The sequence below is a fragment of the Mobula birostris genome, chromosome 16, assembly GCF_030028105.1.
Source record: "Mobula birostris isolate sMobBir1 chromosome 16, sMobBir1.hap1, whole genome shotgun sequence".
Lineage (NCBI taxonomy): Eukaryota > Metazoa > Chordata > Chondrichthyes > Myliobatiformes > Myliobatidae > Mobula > Mobula birostris.
This window is the reverse complement of record NC_092385.1, coordinates 23,024,273-23,039,109: the sequence shown is the minus strand read 5'-3', so window position 1 is coordinate 23,039,109 and position 14,837 is coordinate 23,024,273. Positions and strand designations below refer to the sequence as shown.

Here is a 14,837-nt window from a genome sequence, read left to right as displayed (position 1 = left end):
ACAGATGGTCTCCCTCCACATTTGCTTATCTGAATGTGACTATAGGCAAATTTTTAGAAAGCCACATCAGTGCCATGATGAATGAGGAAGCACAGTGATCTGGCCTTAATCAAGTTTCCGAGTTTTTTTATTCCTTTTGCTTAGTGTCTTGCATTTTATTCCAAAGCCTCTAGTCAGGCACTGTCACTGTGGTAGGAAGCATATACGTGGGTGATCATTTGTACAGATTTTTTTAATACAGATGTCTCATTAAATTTATTATTAATTGAACAAAAATATTTCAAATTCCTCATTGCTTGAAGAAATCTCTTTAGGTTGCTTTGGAAATCAGTAATGATTCTACCAGCTTGGTTAACTTTCTGTCTCCTAATTCTCTTTTGGTATTTTGCAAAGGTTCCATAATACCTTCAGAATATCTTTGCAACGCTTTTATTGATCAAGGTAGTTGAAATCACCACCATGTTCTATTAAATGTGTTTTGTCCAATTTGTAACATCTGCCCACAGGAAGTGTTCTGCACTGCCTCCTTTATTAATGGCCATTTGTTGATGTGTTAATTGGTACATATTATGTGATTATGATAGATATGCTGGCTAGTGTAAATCCTTTATCTAACCTCAACAAGGTAGCGATTCTGGTGATTACTTCAGTTTTGTTTTATGTGTTCCACCTGGTGAACTCAAACATCCTAGTTTTCCTGCATTACAATGATAATCACATTTTAAAAGTATGTGACTGGTTGAAAAGTGCACTGGAGTGTTGAAAGGTTTTGAAAGGTGCTTGTATGACTGCAACTTCTTTTTTAACTGTGAAGCTGCTGGCACAATGTTGATAGCAAGGAACTGAGCAAAATATTGCTTCTGTTTTACCCCTTCTGTGCTTGAAGCACATCAGAATCAGGTTTAATATCACCGGCATATGTTGTGAAATTTGTTAACTTAGCGGCAGCAGTACAATGCAATACAAGGTAATACAGAAAAATCAATCTAACAATTAATCGATCAATTACAGTAAGTATAGTATAGATAGGCATCCGTTAGTCTCGTGAGACCATGGATTTGCACCTTGAAAGGTTTCCAGGGCGCAGGCCTGGGCAAGGTTGTATGGAAGACCAGCAGTTGCCCATGCTGCAAGTCTCCCCTCTCCACGCCACCGATGTTGTCCAAGGGAAGGGCATTAGGACCCATACAGCTTGGCACCGGTGTCGTCGCTGAGCAATGTGTGATTAAGTGCCTTGCTCAAGGACACAACACGTTGCTTCAGCCAAGGCTTGAACTAGTGACCTTTAATATATGTATATTAAATAGTTAAATTAAAAGTAGTGAAAAAACAGAAATAATAAGGTAATGTTCATGGGTTCAATGTCTATTTAGAAATTGTATGGCAAAGGGGAAGAAGCTGTTCCTGAACCGCTGAGTGTGTGCCTTCAGCCCTCTTCCTGATCGTAGCAATAAGAATAGGGCACGTCCTGGGTGATGGGGGTCCTTAATGATGGACGCCGCCTTTCTGAGACACTGCTCCTTGAAGACGTCTTGGATACTACGGAGGCTGGTACCCAAGATGGAGCTGACTAACTTTACAACTTTCTGTAGCTTCTTTCAATCCTTTGCAGCAACCCCTCCATACCAGACAGTGATACAGCCTATCAGAATGCTCTCCATGGTACATCTGTAGAAGTTTTCAAGTGTCTTATTAGGTGACAAACCAAATATGTAGCTGTAGATGTATTGGGTCTTGTGATCTGCCTAGGCTATGTGGACATTAGAATCAGCAAACAGAAGTTCATGTATGATCATTCCAGAGAGCTACATTCCAGCCTGCAGCTGATTAATGTTACATTTGGAACTTGCCCTTAAAAGACAATGTTCTCAAGGAAGATGTCTCACTTAATAATGACCTAGCAAGTAGGTGCAGCACAGAAATAATAGGAGCATGCATTTCCTTTTGGCCTTGCTTCAGTTCCAGGTTTTACACATGCTGTCTAATCCTGACAGAAATACATGTTCCCAAGAAGATTAAATGATTGATTTGCAAGTCTAATTTCTCAGAAGAGGAAGAAAGAGAGAGGTTCAGCAGATAGTCATAAATGTGCAACAGTTGTGATTGTCATATAGTAAAGGCCATGAATGAATTCAGGGAGAAGCACGTCCTCACAGCGTAGGAAGAATCATTTTTTATTGCTGATGGTACTCTGATGAAGTGCATCTGTGTTGAATTAAAGTTAATAAGGAATATGGCTATCATACTTGGAAAATGTTATAAACCACAGAATAAGACAAATAAATTAAGATTTGTGGGCAATATGTTGAAGTTTACAGTAAAATTGTAACAGAAGACTATTAAGATTAATTGGATATGCACAGATACTTTGATCAAGTTGAGGGTCACAGGATCCTTTTAATACTTCTCGAACTGTTTCTTTAATTGACGTGTTGCCCTTCTGTTTGGAAAGAAGCATTGGTAGATTTATTTCAAAGTAATGAAATGGGACACCGTTTGATCCCCAGATAGAGGAGCATCAGCTGAATGAACAAAATGTCCTGCTAATTAGTTAGCACTGTCCCCAAGATGACGCTGTAAAACAAATGCTGGGGTGTCCTGTTGGCAGGTGGAGTGGGATGTAGGTTCTATATTGCCAAAGAATGAAATGCAGGATCAAGAGCCAGTATTTGAAACAGATTTTAGTCTCCCCACAATGCAAAGTGATGGCTTAACATCTATTTGAAGCTTCCTTCTTTAAATGTAGCCACTGCCAGCCAATTGCATTCATGATTCAGGATGGCTAATTCCGTTAGCGACATATCAAGTGGGCCTTTCTGGGTTTTCTGATGTAGACAGGATGTGTGACTTCATGGTCGTCGTGGGCGTTAGAGCCTGAGTGTTGTACTGTTCTATGTTCCAACTATGGGATTGGGAGGGGTATAGATCCAGTGTCATCTATTTGGTCCTCACCCAATTAACCTTCACCTATCTGGTCATCTTTTGCCATGTAGATATCATTCCTGACCTCTTGGTCAAATACAATATTTCTGATTAACTTCTCCTGCTAATTCCGCCAACTGCTCGTGTTCATCTCTCTTCTCCACCCCCTTGGCACTGACTTATATGGGAGAGGTGGGGGGAGGAAAATGCATTGCAATGACCCAACACATCAACAGCTCTGCCCTTGCGCTGAATAGGGATATGTAGCTGAAATGAATAACCTTATGTGTTACAAATTGCAGCATTGAAATATGGGGCTGGAAATATGATAGTTGAAGTGAGATGAAAGTATTAGTTCAGGAAGTCACATTAGCAATCAAACATTGAACTACCAGGAGGACGTCTACTCATTTTTAGATGGCAATTAAGTTAAATACATGATAAATAGAAATAAAGTGCTTGGGGCTGTCATTCCTTTGATAAGCAGGAGAAAGAGATTTATGGATAGATTTAACAAAGAAGCATGTTATAAGGAAAGTAAGGACAGTAATGAATATACATGGAAAGCAAAAAGAAGAAGCCAAAGCAGTAAGAAACAGGCATTAACATGGAGCCCTCTTAAAGGGGCCTTACAAAGGTAGTTAAGGAAGTTGTGTGATCAGTTTGAGATGAGAGGGGCCACCTTGCACATGGAGATCAGCCAGCTGTGGAGACGCCTCAGATTTTACAAAAGGTGAAAACCAGGAGGGGGTGACTGATATAGGAGCTGAATTAGGCCGTTTGGGCCATCAAGTCTGCTCCGCCATTTCATCATGGCTGATCGATTATTCCTCTCAGCCCCAGTCAATGACTTGCAACATTGTTACTTGCTGCAGTGTCTATGACTACAGATTTCAGCTGTACTACTTGTAAACAAGAATGCTGGATTCACGAATTTAAATCTTCAATTAGAAATATTAATAGAAAAGTAATGAGACCGAAACTTTAAAAGAGTCACCAGACTGAGATGATAAACAGTTTAGCCTGTTGAAGCAAAGTGAGGTGGAGAAGAATCATCCTTGATATACTGCCATATGTTGGGTCAGGTGAATATAAAGACAAAAAGCTGCGTGGACATCAAAAATGCATTAACAAAATAGATCGCGGAATAGAGAGCAAAAGATGATTATTCAGTACATAGTAAGAAATGTAGAAGTGGCCGCAGAGACTGCTTGCTTTCATTATTCATATTAAGGATTTGAACTTGGTAACAAATAACTCAGTATCTGAGAATGCAATTTGAATTATACTTATGTTGCAAATGGATCATAGCATCTTAGAATAAAAGAATAATCTAGTGCAGTGGGTGGTACAATGGTATCACTAGTAAAGCTGCTGTCGGTGTGAAGTCTGAGCTTTCTCGTTGTGGTGGCATGAGTTTTAATCAAAAGCTCTCACTTCCTGTCATAGTCCAGTCCGTGAAGTCCGTGTTCCAGTTCACGGTCCGGTCCAAGGTTCCTTGTTCCAGGGTTTCTGGTTTTCCCCAGTTTCTGTTGCGGGCACGTTTCTCGTTTTGGGGCTGAGATATAAATACCTCTGTAAACCAGAGGCTGGACTGTCCTGTTCCCCTCCCTGGCTTTTTCCCCTTGACTGACTCTCTACCTGCTCACCTAGCCTGGATACCCCACCTGTATCCCCTGCCTGTATCGCTGAAGTCTTACTGCCGGAGCAAGACCGGAGCCTTGTTAGGTCAAGATAAGGAATTGTCTTTCATTGTGTGGAATTGTCTCTCTGTGTCCACACCTTCGCTAGGTAGGTCTGGCCATTTGCTGCTACCTAGTGTTGGGAACTGTCTCTGTGTCCTCGCCTTTGCTAGGTGGGTCTGGCTGTTTGCTGCCACCTTGTGTTGGAATCTGTCTCTTCATGTTCAGTGTTCTGTGTATGAGTCCCAGCCCTACATCCTGTTCCCAAGGAGGGGTCCCAACTCTGTGTTCTGTGCACCTGTCTCTTCTAGTCCAAGGCTCCATGCTCCTGAAGGCCCTCGTCCAGTCTGTGCCTAGTCCAGTCCTATCCGAGTCTATCCATGTACCTTTACCTGTCCTTGTGTCTCGCCCTACCCAGGAGTTCCATACCCAAGCCATGTCCAGTCCTGTAGCCTCGTCTTGTCCTCTCCAAGTTCTGGAGTCCGAGCCCAAGTCAAGTCCCAGGTTCTGGGTCCTTGCCCAGTCTCTGGCTCAGAGTCCATACCCAAGCCTCAAAGTACCCTAGACCCAAGACCAAGACCCCAGCCTACAGGCCTCAAGATCAAGACCCCAGCCTCCAGGACTCAAGACCAAGGCCCCAGCCTGTCTCCAAGCTCAAGCCTCAAGACCAAGACCCCAGCCTGTCTCCAAGCCTCAAGCCTCAAGACCCCAAGCCTGTCTCCAAGCCTCAAACCTCAAGACCCCAAGCCTGTCTCCAAGCCTCAAGCCTCAAGACCCCAAGCCTGTCTCCAAGCCTCAAGCCTCAAGACCCCAAGCCTGTCTCCAAGCCTCAAGCCTCAAGACCCCAAGCCTGTCTCCAAGCCTCAAGCCTCAAGACCCCAAACCTGTCTCCAAGCCTCAAGCCTCAAGACCCTAAACCTGTCTCCAAGCCTCAAGCCTCAAGACCCCAAACCTGTCTCCAAGCCTCCAGTCCTGCAGTCATGTCATGTCCATGCCTGGTTCTGGGGCCCAAGCCCGAGGCACGGCCCAGGTTCTGGGTCCTTGTCCAGTCTCTGGCTCGGGGTCCAAGCCCTAGTCTGCGTTCTTGTCCCTGCTCCTTGTCTGTATCCTGTCACGTCCCTACTCTAGTCAAGTCCTGTTCCATGTACTTCGGTGTCTATGTCTTGCGTTTGGGTCCATTCCCAACGCCCCCCTTTGTGACACTTCCTCCCAAATCCCAAAGACATATGGGTTTTAGATTAACTGGCCAATGAATCAATGGTAGAATCTGGGTGGAATTGATGGGGATATGGGGAAAACAACATTGTATGAAGTTAGGATTAGTGTAAATAAGTGCTCAATGGCTAGCCTATACATTTACCTTAATTCTTGGATTTATGACCCTACAAAATAAGGCCGTTCAGCTCAACATCACTGTGTCCAGTTGGACCCACTCTAATACAGTACTCTTTCTCCATTTCCCTGAAAAGCTTTTTCCTTTAAATTGCTAATTTTCTTTGCTTTTGAAAATTGCTATTGAATCCTTTCCCACCATTTCCTCAAATTACAATGCTTGCTCTGAAAGAAATGAGCTTTCTTATCTCCATTCTTGCCTTCATGCCCTTTGGTCTTTGGCCCTTCTATCACTGGAAATAGTCATCTTTTGAATCAGGTACGTCCAAGAACTAAAACTGGGCCCCCACGGTTAATCAATACTTAAGACGAGCAGACAAATAGGGGGTAGGAGTTGGAGAGAAAAGACAATCAATGCAATGAGGAAGATGGACATTGGCTTGGAAAATCCTGATGTGCAATCTGTGAGGGTGGAACTAAGAAAACCAAAGAGCAGAAACCATGTGGTGGGCAGTCACTAGTAAGGTGCTATATGGATCAGTGTTTAGATCCCAGCTATACATGATACTTGGATAAGAAAAATATATATAACTTTGCAAAGTTCTTTATCAACACAAAGCTGACAGAGTACGTGAGCTGTGAGTTTGATGCAAAGAGGCTTCACTGTGATTCAGATCAGTTAGGTAAGTAGGCAATTGTATGGCAGATACAGTTTTACATTAATAAATGTGAAATTATCAAACTTGCTTCTAAAACCAGAAAGACAGATCCATGTCTGAATAAGTGTAGATTAGAAAAGTGAAGGTAATGAGATCTGAGTGTTTTCCTGCAAGTTTTCATGGATATAGTTAAAAAAGCATTAAAAAAGACAAACTACCATTTAACTAACAAATTATGTATTTAAATGATATACAGAACAAAAATTAGTACAGTACCAGAACAACTACAGTACATTAGTTCCTATTAATGATGGAGGAATTCATCCAGTGTACACTGCCTTGTTCATCTAGTTGACTGTAAATGAACAAAATCAGCGCAGATAACTAGTGTAGATAATGGACATCTTTCAAACAATGCTCCTGATTATTGCATCATCTAAGTCTTCATTTTCATTGTAACATTCAAGATGATTGCTGATACCTTCAAATTCTTTGTATTTCCTTTACCTGAAATAGTGAAATTGTTTCATTTTCATCCCTGGTTGTTTCTGGCATCTCCTAGCCTGAATGCTTGAAACTGCATGAGCAAAGCAGTTTCAAATTGTCTTACTCCTTATTACTTGCTAACTGCCAGTGCTTTGTGAACACACCACACACAACTGATGCTATTTAAAATCTGTTCACTCTAAGCACAATGTTGTGTCTAACAGTCTCACATCAAGCTCATGACTGATGCTAGTTAAAAACTTTGCAACAGTCTGCTGTCCCAATTAAGTGGCATTGCATCCCAAATAAATGGTGGGAATCTCAGCTATTTTCTTGATTTGTTTTTGTTCTTTAAGAGTTGTCCCAAATAAGTGGCTGCCCAGTTAACCAAGGGCCCAATGAACTGGAATACACAGTATTTCCAACATTTTGTTTAATTCTTTGTTTTCCAGAATTTCATGTGCAAACGTCCCTGCACATATCAACCTGTCTAAAGCAACAGTTCAGTTTTTTTGTCTCTTGACTACTGTCCCTTTAACCCTGTAGATTTAAATATTGCATGTAAATCTATGATGTTTTATGAAAGACAATTTGAAAATGTGTCTGTGCAATTCCTTCACCTTTATCAACATTTATTTCACCAAAGAACATAATCAAATTAGTCAAAAGAAGTTTGATTTTACAAGCATAAATTGACTTTCACTTACTTTTTGCAATTAATTTTGACTTGGATTAAAGTCACCAATATCCTCTCCACTGCTGACTTGCAGAAAACTGGACTTTAATTGTCACATTTATCCCTCTTTCTGTTTTAAAATGGTGAAATATTTGCAGGATTCTAATTTTCTGGTACCTCCACCTGCAACCCCACCCCATCCAAGGACGTTGGAAGTTTTAGGTTAGACCCTCACGATTTCCATTCATACTTCTACTGCATTAAAAAATGCAACCCATCCAGCTCTGTAACTACTTTAGGCATGACAACTTTTTAATATCACTTTTTTACAATCTTTATCCTATCCAGAATCCTTAGAACCTTGCTATCAAATTCATAGTCTGATCATCAAGTATTCATGCAGTAACTGAGCACAGGTCTAACATTTGGTAAGAACTGAGAACTGATTAGACTTCTGCAGCTCAGCCTTACGAGTGGACTGGGGAAAAAATGGCACTTGCAAAATCTGTGACCTCCAGCCCCAAAGGGGGTGAAGAAAACAGAGGCATGGAATATCACCACCTATGGGTTCATCTCCAAGTTACACTTGGAGATAGATCACCATTACTGTTGGGTGTAAACCATACCCAGCTGGAGTACACATGATATCTCCAACGGAAGTACTGCAGACTGGCAAGAAGATAGCTCACCATCATTTCCTTAGCAATGTTTAGGGATAGACATTACATCCTGGTATTGCCAGCATTCCCTACCTCCCATAAATGTAAATAAAAATATTGCCAGAAGAAAAAAACAAATTTTTCAGTCTCCAGAGCCTCATATGGGATTAGAATACACACATAAGAACAAAGGTTAAATTTAACAAACTCTTCAACAAATAAAGATTTCATTTTACAGCCTCTAATTTTTGAAGGACTTGCAATTGTCTTATTTATTATGACCAGAATGTGTTAGTCCATAATTATGGCTTTGTATATCACTGAAACCTCATTTAGAATTGAAACAGCAAAATATAATGCATTAAGGATAGTTGAAAGTGCAAAGAAACCTAGAGCTCAGCTGATTCTACTTTATTAGAGTTGCCTATAAAAAGCCTACCATCCAAGGGAGCATAAATCACTGTACGTAAACAAGATTTCCACATTAAACTCTATCCCAAAGTTGCTATCAGTTTTATGGTTGGATGTAATGGCAATGACCTCCAATACCTTTCTCATCATTTCAGTTTTTGAAATTGGGAGATCATTATTGCAACTCAGTGACCTTATCACTTTACACTTAATGGCCACATTATTAAGTACACCTGTACCCCAGCTCATTAATATAAAGATCTAATCAGCCAATCATGATTCAGCAAGTAATGCACAAAAGTGTGCAGACATGGTCAAGAAGTTCGGTTGTTGTTCAAAATGGAGAAGAAATGTGATCAAAGTGACTTTGACTGTGGAATAATTGTTGGTGCCAGAGGGGTGGCTTGCATATCTCAGAAGTTGCTGATCTCCTGGGATTACCATGCATTACAGTTACTAGTTTACAGAGAATGGTGTGTACAACAAAAAAAAGCATATAGCGAGCAGCAGTTCTGTGGGTGAAAATGCCTTGTTAATTAGAGAGGTCAGAAGAGAATGGCCAGACTGTTTCAAGGTGACAGGAAGGTGACAGCATCTCAAATAACCACACTTTACAAAAGTGATGTGCTGAAGACCATCTCTGAATATAAAACTTATCAAACCCTGAAGTGGGTGAGCTACAGAAGCAGAAGACCATGAACACACACTCAGTGGCCACTTTATTAAGTATTGGATGTACCTAATAAAGTGGCCAGTGAGTATACTTATACATGATTGAGATAAGCAAATAGAAAACTGGATTCGGTTCCTTCCTCAGGAAGGATATGTTTGTGGGGTAGGTGGGGAATGGGTTGCAGTGTGGGGCAGGCAGCATGTGCTTTAGATTCAAAAGCAACATGCCATGGTAAAAATGGATGAGGACACATCCTTCATGAATAGAAAAGGATCAGGCGAGATTTCACTAATACAGTTAAATTATAGGATTTGATCAGGCAGACAGGGAGGAACTGGTTCCTCTGGTTGGTGAGCCTAGAACAAGGTCTATAACTTTGAGATTGGAGGGTGGCTGTTCTGCGGTATTGCCAGGAAACACTCCTGCATTAAAGGAATATTGGAAATATAGAAGTGCCTCTTCAACAATCTGATAAGCTTCAATCCTCCAAAGTCTCAAAATGGAGCCTGATAGTTGTTGTTAAGCAAATATTTTGAATGTCTTAGAGTTATGGTGGATTGACAGAAGTAAATGAAAGATTGCAGAACAGCGGAAGAGGACCGGGTATAAGGACTGACCACTCTTGCTCCTATTGCAGTTCTATTCAATAATTTGTAGCAATTATACATCCATTATAAGAGACCGTGGCTGCTATCTAGGTAAAATTAGAAATGTTAGAATTTACACAATAGAAAAAAAAGAATACTGAGCTGCCAATGGGTGGGGATTACATTTTCAATACCTCTCAATTAGCAATTTGAAACTGATGATATAATAGAATTCTGTTCTTTCACCAACCCATTATTCACCTGCAGTCTTAAATTAAAATATTAGATTGGATACCTTTGATGATTAATAACAGTGGAAATTCTCTGCAGGGCAGTTAGCTTCTATGGGGAGATATCTCAAACTGATTACATGTAAATCTGACTGTGCAGTTCATTTGAATGTTATGATTGTTTTTCTTCAGTTAGTGGATTTATGATTGATTGTAGATTTAATGGTTTGAATCTGTCTCTAAATAGAATGGGTTTGGGGGAGGGGGTACTTTGTTAAGTGCCAAGGAAAATGTTAGATTAAGTAACAGCCCAGTGTAATAATTTATGACATTTCCATCTAAAGTTACTGATTTCATATAATCTCAATGTAGAGATAAAAACAATTTCTATTTCATAGAACTTGACCAGTAAAAACCAAGATAGATATCTTTATTTAACATTTTTATTTAGGACTTCATATTTATTATTGCTTAGTTTAAGTAGTGTAATATTCTTTTGTGCTTTGGTGCCACAATCACTGGATCCCTTGTCCCATCCTATGTTCCAGTTACAGGGTAATCAGTGGATTGGCCATTGCTGCCTCCCCCCCCCCCCCCGCCAATAATGACAACTTGGGACAAATTCCGGTGACTATTTTATAAAGTAATGAATAGATCTCTTCATAATGAGTTTGCGCCACATGACGGAAGGCAGAATATTAGTGTTACCCCTCATAAAGAGTAACAAACGTTTGAAACATTCGCAATTAAGATCGCAAATGTTGGGCAACTTCCCTGGTTCACAACTTCACCTGTTTAAAAATGAGGAAGACAAACAAAATTTGTTGGTTTACATGCCAATTTGTAGTGGTGTTAAGGGCCAGTCCTCTCCATGCACATGATGCTTATTATGGCAGGGTTAACCGTGCAGCAATATGTAAAGGATTTGATATTTTTCACGTAGTCCCCCAGAAAGATGGCTTGAAGTGCTGACTGATTATGTGCATTTCAATCCCACGAGTTTGAACACGAGAAATGCCTTGATCACTCCTGACATTTTATTCGCGCCTTTGTACGACCAACACAAGGACTTTCTGTAATAGTGCGACTTGTATATCAAACATTCTGCGCATTTTATGTGAATTTTGCGTACATGAACAGCTATCAGTGGACCTTCCCAAAAAGTCTCGAGAGTTCTAACTTACAAACCAATAATTGCAAGGGTTTGCATCCTGTTTAGACATAGACTGTAGGCTGAACAGAGTGTTTCTTTGTCTTCCAGGAGAGGAATGGCTTCCAACAGCCACGAAAATCTTCGGTCTAATAGGAAATCTTATTAATGTAAAATACCACCACTTGTAGGAACAGCATTTTATTGCTGTTCCCCGAAAAAGCGGCTCTAACAGACAAGATATCGGAACGATCTTTCTCTCTCGCTCGCTTTTCCACCCTTTCCGGACGTAAAACCGCCGGTAATTACAGCGTTGGAGAAGCATTAAGAACTGAATGACACTGAGAGACACCACTGCATGATACATGGACTCTCTTAGTGAAAGATAAAAGATCCACCCATTCTGTGGCTGTAATGCTGAAGTGGGTTATATGAGACTCTTCTAATCTCAATTCAATCTCGCGGTTGTGTGTTGAAACTGTCGACTTTTTTCTTTCTTTTGCAGTTCCACAACTAACCAAGGTTCATTTCTCTAAAAGCAGAGGAAGACTAATTTAGATTATTTCATTTTAATCTCACTTGTTCGATATTAAACTCGCTGGATGCAAAGAAGAATCGGTGATCGATCGAGTTGCTGGCTGCAGGACTGCAACTTCCGTTTGGTGTTGCGGCGTTACCCGTGAAATTGAGCAATTTTATTCTTTAAAGAAACACTCATAATAAACAAGCGGGCTTTTCTCTGCTGCTATTCCAACTGAAGTGAGCCCAGCTGTAGGGACGGCGAGAATTAGCGGCGTTTTAGGTAAATACTTAATGCTGCTAAAGAACTGTGAACCTTGGTGCAGGTTCTGCTTGAGATGTCATCTAAACCCACGAACTCTTGCCCTTCAAGCCAAGCAACTCAGCCCGACTTGTATTTACAATTTCTATTTGCCTTGTTTTATGATTTATTCAGAATGAATTCGCGTAAAGATTTTACCTTCGCGTTCTTTGAATAAATACTGAATCACATTATCACTGTCTCCTACATACAGTACAAACTAGTGGAACCGAAATTTCTCTGTATCCGCACGTGCCACTTTAAACATTCATGTAACAAGATGAACATTTGGACACTTTCACGGTTCCTTTCAGTGTTCTCGCGTTGCTTCTAGATTGATTTTGTTTTCTTCCACCGCCTTATAAGAAAATTATAGATGTGTGGTTAGGTGATTTTGGTAAGAAGAATAGAACAAGTACACACATTTTATCCGTGGCCCAAAACCTATGAATAAACTATTACCTTTTTTTGATAGTTTTCTTCCAATTTGTGGGTATGTAAAACCATCCAGTGTGTTACAGTTTTTATTGTTCGCTTCAAGTTATTTGAAAGTGCAAAGTAATTGATAATGGATTGTAATTCTTCAATAAACATCCGGAGTAAAATCAAAATTAATGTTGATGTCTCTTTTTTTAATGGAGTGGGAGGGAGGGAACAGAACACCCAGTATTAAATCCAAATCTGCTGAAAAGTTGGCTCACGGAGCGAGTGGCGCATGCGCGAGTGGCAGAGTCAGTTGCCTGCGGGAGGAGTCAAAGTCTCGAGTTTAGGAGAAGACTTAGAGTGAGAATCGGAGCGGACAGGTGAGATCGAGGGACTGAAGCGACGAGGAGGAAGGCGCTTGTGGATCATGGTCCTCTCCGACTCGCACAGCTTCGCTTGAGCCGTGCTTCCCGGCAGCTGCTGCAGACGCGAGTGGATTCTACGTGAAGGGCTTGGGGTTGCTTGTGCGGAGCTGAAGGGTGAGCCGCAGAGTGGAGCGCAGGAAATACTTAGCGGCTGCAATCAGGGGGAAATCTCCAAGCTCTTAAACACAGCCTTCGGACCACAGCCTCAGAATGTCAGCAAGAATTTTAGAACCATGTTTGCAAGACGCATTACTACCAGCGAGGTTGGTTTGCTAGAAGTTCAGAGGACTGTGGAAAACAGGACTGCGAAATCCCAACCAAAGTTCCAGCAGAAACTTTATTTGGACTTGAGTAAGGAAATTTTCCTGAAGCTTGCCTGTTTGAAACCTGTGCCAGCGGAGATCAGAAGTGTGTGAGCGGGGGAGGGGATGGGGGGCTTCGCTTTGGAACTTTATTGCTGACGATCTGGCCAAAGGCATTTTGTTCCTGAATATTTTATTTCTTCCAAAGTGTTTCCGCACATCACGCCCACAGTTTGTTAGGAACACTAATTATTTCTATTGCAGATGGACATTGCTGTAAACAGCCTGCATTGCCTGGAAGAGAAATAGTCGTGTTACTCTCCGCTTGGATCAGTGAAAAAGGGGAATGCGGTTGAGACGATTAATTCATTGATCTGGGTTTAAATAGTTCGATTTTCACCGCGTTGATCCAAGGAGCCCTTACTGCAAGGACATCTCGTGCTTAACCCGTTTCATGCTTTGATGGTAGGGATCAAGACTTTAAGCACCAGATTGCCGCAGAGGAATTACCTGCTTGATACTGTAATCTTGGATTACTTGGCGACCGCTTTGCCAGGGAAATATGGGGGTAGGTTTGCAACGAGAATACAACATCGCTCGTGTCTCTTTTTTCTAGGTAGAGATGTATGTTTTGTTTAGTGTTTAATTAGCAAGGCACTCGGCGACAATTCTCTGCGTAAACTTTTTTGGGTAAAAGAGTTAGCTGTACAGAGAGTGACCATTTCCAAAATCGACATGATAGTGAACTAACATTAGGCTTTGCCAGGGAGTGCATCTGTTTGCTGCCGTTTTCAGTCGAGACACTTGCAAAGATAAAAGTTGCAGAGCATTTTACTTGAACAAAATGGCTTTTCTAACAAGCAGTCTCCAACTAACGCACCCATCTGATTACCCTCTGCATCGCCGATTAACACAATTTCAAGTAGCACACGGCGTCTTTTATTCTACTTATACCTATTTATGCGAACTTATGCTCGATACGATGCAGTAGTAGCAAAATGTCTTACGTATTAGAACTAGTTCTGACGTGGATAACATGCGCTTTTTGCCAAAAGGTACAGCAGGTATTGCTGTGCTTACATTACTTAATCAGATGTACATTGTTTCTACATAACACGAAATACACGCAGAGGACGCCTGATCAAGAATATATTAAATGTTATAATATTGAACCGTGTGGTAATAACCGCAAATTTCAAAGCGGTGTGTAGCCCCATCTAGTGGAGTTGTCCCTCGTGCGTTTGTTTAACTCGTTAATCATTTTTAACGCAAATAACTCAAGCCGAAAAGTCAAATTCAGATCAAGTACTATTTAATCAAAATTATTGTCAACGCTCTAACTCCACGATGTTGTCCACTATCGACCCTAATTATTGCAAACAAAACTCTTAGCGCCCAAT

General features: G+C 41.0%; 1 protein-coding gene across 2 annotated transcripts in view; it reads left to right on the top strand.

The window, feature by feature from the left end:
• The first annotated feature begins 13,043 nt into the window (after positions 1 to 13,043).
• The window catches only part of wnt5a (wingless-type MMTV integration site family, member 5a), a 35,101-nt gene continuing 33,307 nt past the window's right edge, over positions 13,044 to 14,837 (top strand). The window contains exon 1 of one of the 2 annotated variants that reach the window (XM_072280411.1): positions 13,044 to 13,902. In XM_072280411.1, coding sequence (XP_072136512.1) covers positions 13,900 to 13,902 — 3 coding nt within the window. In that variant the 5' untranslated portion in view covers positions 13,044 to 13,899. Of the gene's footprint in view, positions 14,006 to 14,837 lie in introns of both variants that reach the window. The other variant, XM_072280410.1, reaches the window with a different exon arrangement.